General features: G+C 43.8%; 1 protein-coding gene across 2 annotated transcripts in view; it reads right to left on the reverse strand.

Annotated features, from left to right (window-relative positions):
• Positions 1–11,140: 11,140 nt before the first annotated feature.
• Positions 11,141–15,306, reverse strand: part of TPP1 (tripeptidyl peptidase 1) — a 77,623-nt gene continuing 73,457 nt past the window's right edge. For both annotated transcript variants that reach the window (XM_033949963.1, XM_033949962.1), the window contains one exon: positions 11,141–13,415. In XM_033949963.1, coding sequence (XP_033805854.1) covers positions 13,275–13,415 — 141 coding nt within the window. In that variant the 3' untranslated portion in view covers positions 11,141–13,274. The remainder of the gene's footprint in view (positions 13,416–15,306) is intronic.

Here is a 15,306-nt window from a genome sequence, read left to right on the forward strand (position 1 = left end):
TTACCTCTGCTGGTCAAGTGGAGTCCGTCTGGTCCCAGAAGTCCTTGTAACGCCTCTCCATGATTCAGGAATCCAAAGTTCATATCCCGACACATCCTCATAGCCATTTGTTGATTCTTAGGATACATTCATCTCTGGCTCTTCCCTTGCCTCTAACTGGGAGGATTGAAGAGAAGACCACCCGTCTGCTTCAGCCTCACACCCAAGGCTCCGAAGTCTCTGGTGATGGTCTCCTGGGTGTTTCTTGCAGTGTCGTTCGTACCTATGTGGATAAGAAACATAGGAAAATGGTCATTAGGTGTGAGTAGTTTACCCAGGTTGGTGGTGACGTCCCGTATCCTGGCTCCAGGTAGACAGCAAACCTCTCTCGAGAGTGTATCTGGCCTGCAGATTGGTCCCTCGGTGCCCCTCAGCATGGAGTCCCCAATGACTATTACTCTGCGCTTCTTTCGTTGTGGGGGGGGAGTCGGTCATCAGATGGAGCTGCTTGTTGGGTCTGCTCCTGTTCTTCGTGTCGGGTCTGTTCTTGTTCGTCGTCGGCAGCTTCTTCTTGGAGAATCTGGAATCTGTTCCTCAGGACGAGGTGAGGGGTTGACGTAGGGTTGGCCTGTTGGGAAGAAAAAGAGGAGGATGAAGAGATTGAAAAAGAGGGGGGGGATCTCCTTTGTTTGCCTTTGCCTGTGGAAGAGGTCACCAGCTGCCAGGTGTCATTGTCGCTGGCCATTGCCTGTATCCCAAATGTTGGTTTCAAAGCTGATGATTTGGGCGTCTCGAGAATGGACTTGTCGTGGGCATGTTCTGTGACTTGAGACAACTCCTGAACGACTCCGTCGATGTAGGCTTCATCCTCACGGATGCTCCTCAGGCGTTCCACCTCCTCCCTGAGGCTCCACAGTTCCTGCATGAGGGCCCCATCCAGCTGAGCGGTCTCCTCTGTCTGCGTGGAGACTGTAGTGTAATGCCGAGGGATGGACTCAGTCTGCACGGAGACCTCTGTCCATCGTCCTGGATCCTCCTCCCTCCGCACGCCGTCCGTGATCTCCTCCTGGATTCCCATGGTGGCTGGAATGCTGGAATTGATTGTAGCCTTGGCGCTTCTAGTCCTCCCTGCCATTTCCAAGTTGTGATTTAGGTCTGCCTGCTTGTCTTGCAATGTGCTCCGGAGGTTGGCCCCTCCCCTTTTAAGGGGGAGTTTCGGTGGCTGATGTCAGGGGTAGGCGGAGCTATCTCTCGCCGATCCCCTTAGTCTCCTGCCTTTTCTCTCACCTTCTCAGCTTCGGTTTGCCTCCCTTCCTTCTGCTTTTGTCCTTCTAAATCCTCTGTCTCTCTCCTCTGCTTTCTCTTGCTTGCCTGCTTGTCTTGCAATGTGCTCCGGAGGTTGGCCCCTCCCCTTTTAAGGGGGAGTTTCGGTGGCTGATGTCAGGGGTAGGCGGAGCTAACTCTCGCCGATCCCCTTAGTCTCCTGCCTCTTCTCTCCCCTTCTCAGCTTCGGTTTGCCTCCCTTCCTTCTGCTTTTGTCCTTCTAAATCCTCTGTCTCTCTCCTCTGCTTTCTCTTGCTGTCAAGAAATGCTTCTCGGTGCTCTGGAAACTGCGCACCATAAAAAAATACTTAGACGACTCCTCATTCCGCCTACTGGTACAGTCCTCCGTTCTCAGCGTACTGGACTATTGCAACATCATTTACTTGAACTCCACGAAGAAAACCACTAGGAGACTAAAATTGATCCAGAACACTGCCGTCCGCCTCATATTCGGCCTGAACAAATGGGACCACATCACTCCTTTCTACCATCAACTGCATTGGCTGCCTTTCGAATCCAGAGTCTTATTCAAATTCGCCTGCTTCTGCTACAAAACAGCTTTTGGCCTTTTACCTAGTTACCTCAATCAGCATTTCACTTTGAATCTCACCAACAAGAAATCCCGCAGAATCCAGTTATTCGTCTTCCCCTCCCTAAAATTATGTCATCTCAAAAGATTCCTTGACAAAACCTTTGCTTACCAGGCGGCTAAACTGAACCCCTGGCTAGCCCAAATAGTACTCGAGGCCCCCACCTACCTTAGCTTCAGAAAACTACTCAGAACGCACCTTTTCCGAGAACAGGTCCTTTAAACCCCTTCCACATGCAACTACCCCTTTCCCACTCTCTCCCCACTCCTATTGCTCCCCCCTCCCCTTGGTCTCCCCCTACTTGTTTTCTCTTACCTCCATCCCTACCTTGGTTGCTGCTTGTACTTTTGATAAAACTCTGTTAAAGCGCTCCCACGCTCCCTTCTTTGTTGCTGTAACTTTGTCAAAATTTTGTAAATCCGTGTGTCAGCACGGATCTTAATGGATGTGAACCGCCTAGAACTTCTTGGGTGCGGCGGTATACAAGAATAAATTATTATTATTTCAGGGCTGACACTACAGCGGAATTTGTTACCCAAAAAATGAATATTACATTTATAAACTCCTGTTTAAACAGGTTTCCCTAAATGGATCAAAGAGCTCTGTTTTTGGCACAAATAGTTTCAGTTTATCCTTGAGCTAGGCTGCACTAAGATTCTGGGGAGTTTTGAGTAGGTTAGACTCTTTAAATTCAGTCTGTATGCCTCCTGGACTATTTTGAGAACCTACTGGTGTGAGGTTAAAGGGATAACCTGGTTTGGAAAAAAAATCAAGGCACAGGAAACAGTGCCGATGACACAGAACCAGAGCAAGCCATGGTGCCAAGAGTTCTTTAATTTCTATACGACTCAATGTATGAATTCAGACAGTGTTATGCAATGCTTGCAAAACTACATTATGAATGTCTGGTATGAGAGGCTGCCAGAAAGTTCTCAGCTCAACCATGAAGAGAATGATGTGGAGCCACGAAACATATTACTTATTCCACACTTTTCTTGACACGTTTCGTATCCACATCAAGCAAAACGAGAATGGACTGAGAACTTTTCAGCAGCCCTTCATATGTGTAATTTCTTTAAAAACATAGAGTTGCCATACTGGGATAGATGTAAGGTCCATCAAACCCAGTATCCTGTTTCCAAAAGTGGTCAACCCAGGTCACAAGTACTTGCCAAGATTCCCAAGAGTAAAACTGATTTTATGCTGCTTTCCCCAAGTTCATCTTAATTATGGCTTATGAACTTTTCATTTAGGAAATTATTCAAACCTTTTTTTTTAATTCTTTATTTATCATTTTAAGATTTTTAACAAACTCAAACGTTTTGTACAGAAAGATTGTCAAATCATACACAAAATAATAAGAAATAATTTCCATAATATTGAAAATCTCTAATCATACAATCTCAAGTCCTCAATGAAATGATCCAAGAAGTGTTATGAGTGAACTTTAAGGAAATCAATGAATAAATTCTATACAAGAAAAAGGTATCTAATGACTGGATTAAGGAGCTTATTCTATTTATCAAGTCCATTTGTTGTTACTATTATGTTGTTCCTTCTTTTTCCAAACGTTTCAGCGTCAAGAAAGCTGTAAGTTGAGCCGGTTCAAAAAACACATATTTATTATCTCAATACCTTATTATACATTTACATGAGAAACGTAAAAAGAAAATACCACCCAGCTGTGTAACTCCTGCTTTCATCAGAAGAAATTGACGCCTACGGTTCTGAGTTTCTCTACTGACATCTGGAAACATTTGAATTTTCAAACCCAGAAATTCTTTATTCTTGTTCTTAAAGAACATTTTTAATATCCAATCCTTATCTGGCAACAACACCACAGATAATAAAAGAGTTGCTGGTTTAGCCAAATCTTTATCTGATGTTTCCAGAATTGCTGTCAAATCTTGTTGAAGGTCTTGTGTTTCCTGATTCCTGTCCTCCGATTGCTGATCCCTTACTTTAATAGGCAAATAATATACTCGAGTGAGAGGAGGCAATGATTCCTCAGGAATATTAAGTATCTCCATAAAGTACCTTTTTATCATCTCCCTCGGGTTTATAGATGAGATTTTTGGAAAGTTCAGCTATCGCAGGTTATTAGTCCGATAGTTATTTTCCATAGTTTCCAATTTTCTTCTAATAATTTGATTATCTTTTAGTATTGTCGATTGAACTTGTTTAATCATTGTTACTTCGTTTTCAATTTCTCCTACTTTTTCTTTAATATTTTCTGTTTATTTTCCTCTATTGTTTGTTTTTGAATTTTTATGTTCTTTTCTCCTTCTTTAATTTGTTTAGTTAGTGAGTCTCCCAGTTTAGAAAACAAGTCCCAAATTGAGTCAAGAGTCACTTCAGCTGGTTTTTCATGTTTAAAGAAAGTCTCATGTAAAGTTAAGAAAGGCTCACCTTGACTGCCTTCTGTCTGCTGGTCCGGATTTTCTCCTCCCTCTGGTCTATCCGCTGGAATTATCTCTGGGCTTAAAAAGCCATAGAGACTTCTCCTTGCTGGCTCCCCGGTATTACATCCTCTTGGTCAGGGAGTGCAGCTACTTCTGGCCCACTCCATTCGCGTGGGGAGCTTGCACTCAGCGGTGGGGGAGGTGGATTCCTCTGGTCGGGGCTCAGCGTAGTATCCAGCCCTGGGACTTCCGGTTCGGCGTCACTCCACGCTGCGGGATCCAACAGGCGACTCCCCGATGCTACAGACTCCCTCTGAAGGCGCTGTAGAAAATGCTCTATAGAAGCGAGAGGGGGGTGTTCAGGGCGCCGCGAGGCTGCAGCGGCGCTCTTACCCCGTCTCTTCAGCATCGCAACAGGAAAAAGAATCTGTTCGCTGAAAATGAACAGCGGTAGTTCCCACAGTACCAGACACAGGTACGAATCGCCATCTTGGATCGGCCTATAATAATTCTTATTCAAACCTTTTAAACCCTGGTAAAGCACAAGGTATGAGTCTCTTTTTTTAAAATTCTTTATTCATTTTTAAAACTTACAATAAGTGTAATAGCCAATTTCTAAGTCTTAGCCTACTCTTGTAGTAACACATTCCTTTCTTATTCTGAAAGCAAATGAGTTATTTTTGATAATTTGTTGAATCTCTCTTGTGTATGAGAGAACTTCAATGTGCATATAACATCAGGTTGTGTTTTCTCAGATTTTTCCAAAGGAATCCCTAAAGCAAATAGCCATAATCACAGCCTGAGATCACACTCCTCTCTAGCTTTGTACACAATCTGCATTCTCAGAAACTGGGGAAAACGACAAATTAATCTTCAAACTTCGATTGTGGAAATTGGTAAAATGCAAATATGAGATTTTATCAGTGGGATTTTTGTAAAGTGTAGCGATGAAATAGTGTTTAATTTTTTAGATATCTAAATATGAAACTTCTGGTATATGATACTGCATTTTGAAGTGCAAATTTGGATATCTCATATTACAGCCATTCATAAAATTCCAACAATTCCCCTTCCAATACATTAGCATTTAACTTTCAAAAGGGAGAAAATGAAAATTGGGGGGGGGGAACTGCTGCAAAGGTCAAAAAATTAGATCACTTATGGATGTTGCCCAGACCAGAATGTGGCACAGTGGTTAAAGCTACAGCCTCAACATCCTGAAGTTGTGGGTTCAAACCCATGCTGCTCCTCGTGACCCTGGGCAAGACACTTAATCCCCCCCCCCCCCAATTTCCCTGATAGATTATGAGCCTGCTGGGACAGACAGGAAAAAATGCTTGAGTTCTGTTCTGAGTTCCCCTGGGAGAACAGTATAGAAAATTGAATGAATATGTCATGTATCAAAAAAGGAGGAAGAACTAGGTCTAGAATTGATTTGCCTCTTGTTGGTTCTTGAACCAGCTGCTCCATAGAGCAGTCCTTGATTTCATCAAGGAATTTTATCTCCCTCAAATGTCCTGTTGTTACATTTACCCAGTCAATATCGGGGTAGTTGGAAATCACCCATTATTATTAGCCTCCCTAATTTCTAATATTTCAGCATCTTTCTGTTCATCCTGGTCACTAGCCTTTTTCCCTTTACACATGGAATTTCTACCCATAGGGATTCCAAGGTGTGTTTCTGCTCCTGTAGAATTTTCAGTGCATTCAATTCAAGGCCCTCCTTATCATATAATGCTACACCTTCACCAATTCAATCCACACTATCATGATATAGTTTGTACCCCAGTTATCTTCCTTCCACCAGGTCTCAGAGATGCCTATTAGAAACATAGAAATAGACGGCAGATAAGGGCCCACGACCCATCTAGTCTGCCCACCTTAATGTCCCTCCCCTACCTTTGCCCTGTGAATAGATCCCATGTGCCGATCCCATTTGGCCTTAAAATCAGGCACGCTGCTGGCCTCAATCACCTGTAGTGGAAGACTATTCCAGCGATCAACCACTCTTTCAGTGAAAAAGAATTTCCTGGTGTCACCTCGTAGTTTCCCGCCCCTGATTTTCAACGGATGTCCTCTTGTTGTCGTGGGACCCTTGAAAAAGAAGATATCTTCCTCCGCCTCGATGTGGCCCGTAAGATACTTGAACGTCTCGATCATGTTCCCCCCTCTCTCTGCGCTCCTCGAGCGAGTATTGCTGTAATTTGTCAAGCCGTTTTTCGTATGGTAGATCCTTGAGTCCCGAGACCATCCGGGTGGCCAGTCTCAGCACATCCTTGCGATAATGCGGCCTCCAGAATTGCACACAGTATTCCAGGTGGGGCCTCACCATGGATCTATACAATGGCATAATGACTTCCGCCTTACGACTGACGAAACCCCTTCGTATGCAGCCCATGATTTGTCTTGCCTTGGACGAAGCCTGCTCCACTTGATTGGCAGACTTCATGTCCTCACTGACGATTACCCCCAAGTCTTGTTCTGCTACCGTTTTTGCTAGGATCTCGCCATTAAGGGTATAAGATTTGCATGGATTCTGGCTGCCCAGGTGCATAACTTTGCATTTTTTGGCATTGAAGTTGAGTTGCCATGTCCTAGACCATCGCTCCAGTAGGAGTAGGTCGTGCATCATGTTGTCGGGCATTGAATCTTCGTCTGTTGTGCATTTGCCCACTACATTACTCAGTTTGGCGTCATCGGCGAATAATGTTATTTTACCTCGAAGCCCTTCTGCCAAGTCTCTTATAAAGATGTTGAATAGGATTGGGCCCAAGACTGAGCCCTGTGGTACTCCATTAATCACCTCCGTCATTTCGGAGGGGGTGCCGTTCACCACCACCCTTTGGAGCCTACCTCCAAGCCAGCTCCCAACCCATTTCGTCAATGTGTTACCTAATCCTATAGAACTCATCTTGCTCAGTAACCTGCGGTGTGGTACGCTATCGAATGCTTTGCTAAAGTCCAGGTACACGATGTCCAGGGACTCCCCTATATCCAACTTCCCCGTTACCCAGTCAAAGAAGCTGATCAGGTTGGATTGGCAGGATCTCCCCTTAGTAAATCCATGTTGTCGGGGATCCCGTAGATTCTCCTCATCCAGGATCTTATCTAATTGGTGTTTGATTAGAGTTTCCATTAGTTTGCTCACTATCGATGTTAGACTCACTGGTCTGTAGTTTGCTGTCTCCATCTTTGAGCCTTTCTTGTGGAGTGGAATGACGTTAGCCGTCCTCCAGTCCAACGGGACGCTGCCTGTACTAAGGGAGAGGTTGAAGAGCGCGGACAGTGGCTCCGCCAAGACATCACTCAGCTCCCTAAGCACCCTGGGGTGCAGGTTGTCCGGCCCCATTGCTTTGTTAACCTTGAGCTTTGACAGCTCACCGTAGACACTGCTGGGCGTAAACTCAAAGTTACTAAACGGGTCAACTGAGCCAACCCTTGTCTGTAGCTGAGGGCCGAGCCCTGGCGCTTCTCGGGTGAAGACTGAGCAGAAGTATTCATTTAATAGTTGGGCTTTTTCCGAATCCTTTTCCACATAGTCTCCGTCTGGTTTCCTAAGACGTACAATCCCGCCTGAGTTTTTTCTTCTATCACTGATATACCTGAAGAAGGATTTATCTCCCTTCTGGATGTTCTTTGCTAGAGACTCCTCCATGAGGAATTTAGCCTCCCTGACTGCTGTTTTGACGGCTTTTGATTTGGCCAGGTAGTCTGCTCTAGAGTCCTGCTTCCCTGATTGTTTGTAAGAGATGAATGCTTTTTTCTTCTCCTTGATCATATTTGTCTTTTCATTTAGTGCAATATATTCTAACTCTCCCATCTTGTTTCTTAGGCTTCTGGCATTTGCATTTGCATACAGACATTTCAAACAGTGTTTGTCATATCTATTTACAGTTTGCTCAGCAGTTGGCATAGATAATTTGCAATCTTTAAAATCAGCCTACTCTGTTTTTAAGGAAATCGAGTCTACTGTGGCCTGTATTGCAATCTCACTGTCGGGATGGCTCTGCCTTCCCTTTTATGATGTCTTTTAACCCTTTCAGGACCATAAGGATCGTAGGCCAATTTTTGTGGTTTTGACGACATTTTTATGGTAAAAAGGGCTTGCAGATGCCAAAAAATTGATTTTTTGTGTGAAATAATATTATTTTTTTTTTTTTTTAAATCACTCTTCTGGCTTATGGACAGTGTGGCAAGTGAATCTTCTCGTCAATCTGGCAACGACGCTAATGAATGAATGTCGGAACCAGTTTGTTTACATAAAGCCAGTATCATATGGAATCCGTACATATCAAATTTAGAACTGTAGACTATCCCAATCAAAATTTATAGGATTTTAAAGTTATGGGACAAATATGTCCCTTGGTCCTGAAAGGGTTAAAGATACCTTGTTCCAAACCATGATTTTTTGAGTGACTGTTGGCCTTCCCCCCTATTTCTAGTATAAAAGCTGCTCTATTTCCTTTTTAAATGTTTACGCCAGCATCCTAGTTCCACCCTGATTAAGTTAGAGCCCATGTTTGCGGACTAGGAAATGTTTTTTCACTTAAAGAATAGTTACACTCTGGAACGCATTTCAAGAGGTTGTGGTAAAAAGATAGTGTAGCTGGTTTTAAGAAAGATTTGGACAAGTTCCTGGAGGAAAAGTCCATAGTCTGTTATTGAGAAAGACATGGGGGAAGTCACTGCTTGCCCTGGATCGGTAGCATGGAATATTGCTACTATTGAGATTTTGGCCAGGTACTAGTGACCTGGTTTGGCCACCGTGAGAACAGGCTTCTGGGCTTGATGGACCTTTCTTATGTTCTCAGCTCTTCCTCTGAGGTCACTTCCTGGTCCTGGCTCCACATTCAAGACAAAGGCAATCATCCATTTTGGAATAACCCTGTTGTGTTGATGCCTCACCCCAGCTTGTCTGCAGAGACTCCAGGGGATGTTTATCAGTAAAGAGGCATGCAACCACATTGTCTTGTCCTACTTCCCCTACTGCTGTATTGAACCATATATGATGGCCAGGCACTGCCCATATGAGCTCAGGGGGTTTCTAGCACATCCTGAGCTCTGGGAGAGCCCCCACCTGGTACACAACCCCAAAGGATGACATTGCACTGCTGTCCACTGAGACGCTAAGTGTTGGCTGCTGTACTTTTATTTTTATTAAGGTTTCTATTCTCCACATCTCCCAAACTTTATTTCCACCCTTTCCACAACTGTCGGGATGTTTCTGGCATTGTTACTGGCCAGTGGCAGCCAGTACAGAATAGCCCTGTAGGTGATGCAGCATTCAGAAAACATCAGAACACTAGGAGATCCTTTGGTAAAATCTGGTAACCTCTTGTGTAGACTAGGGAAAATAAGAAAGAAAGGAAGGAAGGAGAGTAAGACCCCTTTTACTTAAATTCAAGTTTTATCCTGATTAAATTAAAATGATTGAAATCTGCATCAATTAATAAGATGACATTCAAGCAGGAACCCAGCTCAGAAGCAGCTTATATGTATGCAATGATGATGGAGTCATCTAGGCTCTGGTAAACAGAGTGCATATTAGTGCTGCCCGATTCACGATTTGAATTGATTCACTTTGGGTGAATCGATTCTAATTGGCTGCTTTGAGGTGACGGGGCATGGCTTAGGCACAAGGTGACTTGAATGTGCTGGGAGTGGAAAGCGGCAGACTAGAAATGGGTGTGTTTGTCAGCAACAGCCTGCAGCTGTGACGGAGACTCCATGGCCCCCGAGAGCCTGTGGAAATTGGGCATGCCATGAGGATGCAGGCGCTGTCCGGCTTAGAGCCATCACCGGTGGTGCAAGTGCTGACCTAGGGGCCCAACTACCTTTGCAGACAGCTGGAAAACACGGCTCGGGCGATGGTGAGCGTTGTGGAGAGACAGTGACCACTGCCAGGGGCTCGATGTCCAGCGGCGGCAATAGCAGCCACGGTAGCCCCCCACTCCTCCCCCAGAGCTTCGCGAGATGTAGTAGCTCCAAGAAACAGCTGCAGCCCAACTCATTGGTCATATACCTGCAGAAGAGCAAGGGTCAGATGGGTGACGGTGGCCACCTCAGCAGGAGAGTGGCACAAGGTACTGTGAAAGACAGACAGCTCGACCCTTTCCACTGCAGCCTGAAGGAAGCTAGCGGGGAACAGAAAGCGAGAGCTGAAGGCAAGCATTGAGACTGAATGCTGAAAAGATCACTCCCACCGGCCACAACATTGCAGGCTGCTGAAATTAGGTAAATTGATGCTGGGAGGCCAGGGGGAACACATAGTCCCTTTGGGGGGGGGGACACAGGCAGGGCTTCAGGGGTGGGGTGTAGACCTTCAAGGTAGGGAGCCCTGGTGTAGAAGTACACAGAGGGAAGGAGGGTTCAAAGAGACATGCATATGCCAGACTTTGGGGGAAAGAAATAATGGGTCTAAAAACAGAGGAGAGGGAGAGAGATGGTGGACAATGGGATTTAGGGATGAAAGGAACAGAAAGGGAGAGATGGTGGACCCTTATGCTGGTGGGGAAGTAGGAGAGATGCTGGATGAAAGGGTAGTTGAGAAAAGGTGGATCTGTGGATGGAGACGAAAAAAAGGAAAGATGCCAGACCTCCAGGGGAGGGAAGGGAAACGGAAGGGGAGGACAGAGAAGATTGATGGTTAGCACGGAGAAAGAAGGAGACCCTGGCAAACAAGTTATCAGAAGACAACCAGAGCCAGGGACCAACAAAATTTGAATAATGACCAAACAACAAAAGGTAGAAAAAAATCATTTTATTTTCTGTTTTGTGATTACAATATGTCAGATTTGAAAAGTGTATCCTGCCAGAGCTGGTGTTAGACCGTAAACGTGAGCTAGGATTTAACAGAGAGGAAAAGTCTTTTTTGTTTACACCATGGCACCAGTGTGGTTAGGAGAAGGCAAAGGGGGTGAAGAGGCTATAAAATAAACCCACCAGGATGTTTTTAAAAAACACCCAATTGAAGGGAGGCGGAGCTTGACTAAGATGGCGGCCTGAGCTGTTTGGGGAGACGCCGTCGTGGAGGATCTAATAGTCCTTATTGCCTACCTGATGGTCAAAAGGAAATCGAAGTTCCGGGTGTTGCTGGATGAATCTTCTCTACAAACCTACCCGATGGATGTCTTCGTCGAACGGGGCTCAACAACACCGCAGCCGGGGACTTCCTTGGCTGGAGAACAAGCGCAGGCTGAGGCATAAGAGTTCTCCTTCGAGGGCGCCACTCTGTCCCCGGATGAGTACACTCCACCGACCTGCCCCGAGGCAGCGGAAGAAGCATTGATCCAGGACATTCCCCTGCCGGCTGTGCAGGTTTGAGGCAGGAGAAGTATTCTGGTGTATCATTGCAGCGCTCGATGGGGGGAGCCCAGCCGGATCATGAATTTTCAATGGTAGCTGCTCTGGATACAGGTACATTGTTGGCTACAGGGGTTTCTGGAACTGAGTTTTTGCCCCTGCAGAGATCTGAGGTAATCAATATGGAATCAATTTGGAATGCTATCACTAATTTGCAAGTCTCACTGGGAAACCAAATTCAGCAACTTTCTATACAATGTATTAAAGCAATTTCAGAGAATTTAGAATTTTAAAATAAAGTGACTACTTTAGAAAATAAGACTGATGATTTGGAAATCCAGACGAAATCTTTGGAAGCTCAAGCTTTAATTTGGGTTAAAGACAGTGTGAATCTACATTTCAAGCAAGAAATATTGGAAAATTCCATCAGGAGGTGTAATCTGTGGATTATTAATTTTCCCAAAGTTTACCCAATAACTGCTTTAGTTATGTTTAAGAGATATATGAATGAGATTTTGAAGGTGCCAGAAACCTCTTATCCACCTCTCTCTAAGATGTATTACCTTTCAAAGAGAGTTAAGTCTCAAAGTCCAAACCAGCAGAATTTATCTGCTGATAGTTTGAACTTAACTAATTTCCCTGAGAAGTTGGAGACTGAGAGTCAGGCTCCCGCAACATTGTTGGTACAGTTTGCTATTGATTCTGATAGAGAATGGATGTTAAAGTTGTTTTTTAAATATAAAGATTTTTGACTAATATTATCAAAATGTTTCCAGATGTATCTTGGAGTACCCAGAAAAGACGAAAACAATTTCTTATTTTGAGACCACAGGTCATTCAGATGGGGGCAACTTTTGTTCTACGATTCCCCTGTAAATGTATATTGGTTTATAAGGAGGACAGGTATGTCTTTTATGATCCACAGCAGTTATCTAAATTTATATCTAATAAAAGTAATTCTTGATTAATTATGAGTAAAGCAGGCTCTTAGCTCAGAAAGAAAGAATAGTTTAAGAGCAATCAGACTGCATCTTTATTTTCCTTTTTACCATTTGCATATTACTTCTAAAAATTTTCAGCTTATCACCAGCCTTGCCTTCATTTAAATTGTAATATTCTGTTTAAATTCCTATATTTTGATCCTATGTTTGATGGTTATTACATTGTATTTTTTCTTTCATTTGAAACTATAAAATTCTCAAATGTTAAAACGAATAAAAATTCAAATTATCATGCAAAAAACACCCAATTGGGCAGGAAAATCGAATTGAAAAATCAATTCAATAGGCTGAATCAAATTGAATTTTTTTTCCTGAATCAGGCAGCACTAGTGCACATACTGCTGAAAGATGCACAGGATGTGAGCAAGAACATCACTAGGATGCAGCAAAGCAATGGGGATGTGTTTGGGACAAGACCGCAGGACCTTTGGTGCCAGCATCTGTGCCACCAGTGACCGTGGATTGCAAAAAGGACAGTGCCAGAGCCCCAGGACTGCAGGATGACTCGATTACAGGATTTTCCAGTTAGCTCACAAGTTCAAGGATTCTCTTAACAGATCTGAGATGGGGTTCCATTACTGTTTCTAAGAGTGCAGATCTGCTCAAATTTTGGGGTCCAGGCCTCGCTGTAAGCTTGTAGATCGTGCAATGCACGCACACAGTTTGTCACTGAAGATTCACTTAGGAAGCAAGGCTCTCAGCAGCTTGGGAAAGTTTGGGGTGCCCCAGCCTGTCACAGGATCCCATTGTGGGGCAGCACAGAAGCCCTGAGCCTGTACCTTTTCATCAAAGCAAGACATATGGCAACCCTGTGTCACCTGTAACAGACAGAATATGCACAATCAGTAGAGAAAAGAAAGACCCCCCTCCCACACACACACACACACACACTGTGCAGTCAAGAGACACCCACACAGCTATAGATAAGAGCTCACCGATCTGCAACTCAGCCTACTTAGATCTTTCTTCCAGCTCAAGCCCCCTTTTAAAGTCTGTTTACAGCCCAAATTATTGTGCAATGACTGCAAAATCTGTATGTTAACTGTTGGGAGCATTCCCAGAACTCTGAATCAGGTAGGTGCACAGTTAACATAGAAAAGTCACTACTTCATGTTAAGTATACTGTAGGTAACTAATTGCACTGCAAGGAACATTTCAGGGAGGCTCCCTCTGACTTGTTTTGTCTGATCTTCAAATCCTTTAAAGGAAACGGGCCAGAGAATTTGAAGGACAGAATCCCCTTCTACACACCTCCAAGGTCACTAAGGTCCTCCCAAGGAGAGTACCACGTCACATGATGTGATGCCCTTCTCCAGCAAAGCATTGTTCCAACGCACAACTCTGGAAAAGTTTGGTTCTTCCCATCAAAAGACTAACACTGGCTGTGGGATTTGTGATCGGAATTTGTCTGCTGCTCTGTCTATTATAGAGAGCAAGCTTGACTTATTCTTGCTGTACACACTGCCTTGGCGAAAATAAACCCTAATAAATCAATAAGATGAACTAAGAATTTTGCTAAATATTTTAAAAGATGACTGGAATGCTGTCTGCAGATGTCATATATGAGCCTGGCACCTGGAAAATGGCATGTCAACAGGTTTCTATAATTGTTGAGGTGTTACAGGATGTGCTCCCTCATATTTTCAATCCACTGGCTTCGTTTGTCTACTGACAGGTTTCTTTAGTCCAAAAAGAAACCAAGCTGTGGAGAAACACAATGTTCTTGACTTTCCTTTATTTCTTCAAGATATCCTCAAACAATGGTAAAATTAATCCACAACAAACATATAAAAGACTACTGTGACCCAATACAGGCCGTGTTTTAGCTGACGAGCCTTTTTCAAGGGTCCTAAAGTCAGTCGTAAACAGCGAATCAGAGTTCTGCTCTCTCTTTGCCCTTCAGACTTTTCGAGATTGAAATTCAATTCCTTTATACCAACCACTTGTTTACAACTGACTTTAGGACCCTTGAAAAAGGCTCGGCAGCTGAAACACAGCCTGTGTCGGGTCACGGTAGACTTAATATGTTTGTTGTGGATTAATTTTACCATTGTTCGAGGATATCTTGAAGAAATAAAGGAAAGTCAAGAACATTGTGTTTCTCCATAGCTTGGTTTCTTTTTAGATTGCTCCTTCTTCTGTGGAACATTGGGTCATCTCATTTTGTGATAGTTACAGAATTCTGTCAGATGCACACAGGCCCTGGATCATGCATTTCCTTGCCTTTAAATATTAGGCATTTGGGAGGGGGGGGAACCCTAAAAGCATACTTTTAGCTGGTGCGCAATTTATTTTATGGATTTCACTAAGCAACCTATATCTTTGTTTTTTTTGTTGCTATAATATTTGAATTCATCTATGTCATTTGCACCATTGTCGCTACTTTATCACAATGGTTCTGTTGTGTTTTTATACAGTCATTTAAAGATCAGTTGCATGAGCCTGTTCTTTAAAGCAGCTTTCCTAAGTGGCTGTATTCACTCCTAGAACTTGCCAGTGAGGACTTATGCAATTGCAAGAGCCTGAATGCTGAAGATATGTATCCCTTTATACTTGGGATCTGTAAGGAACATTAGCCACCCTTTCTCTGTCCAGCTGAAGAGACGTGTACTTTCTAGTACCCTCTAAGTGACATGCTGCTATGCTCTGCCCATGCAGACATGTGCCATGCAAGAAAAGCACTCTTCTGTAAACAACATGCCTAGGTAA

This window comes from Geotrypetes seraphini, chromosome 6 (assembly GCF_902459505.1).
Source record: "Geotrypetes seraphini chromosome 6, aGeoSer1.1, whole genome shotgun sequence".
Lineage (NCBI taxonomy): Eukaryota > Metazoa > Chordata > Amphibia > Gymnophiona > Dermophiidae > Geotrypetes > Geotrypetes seraphini.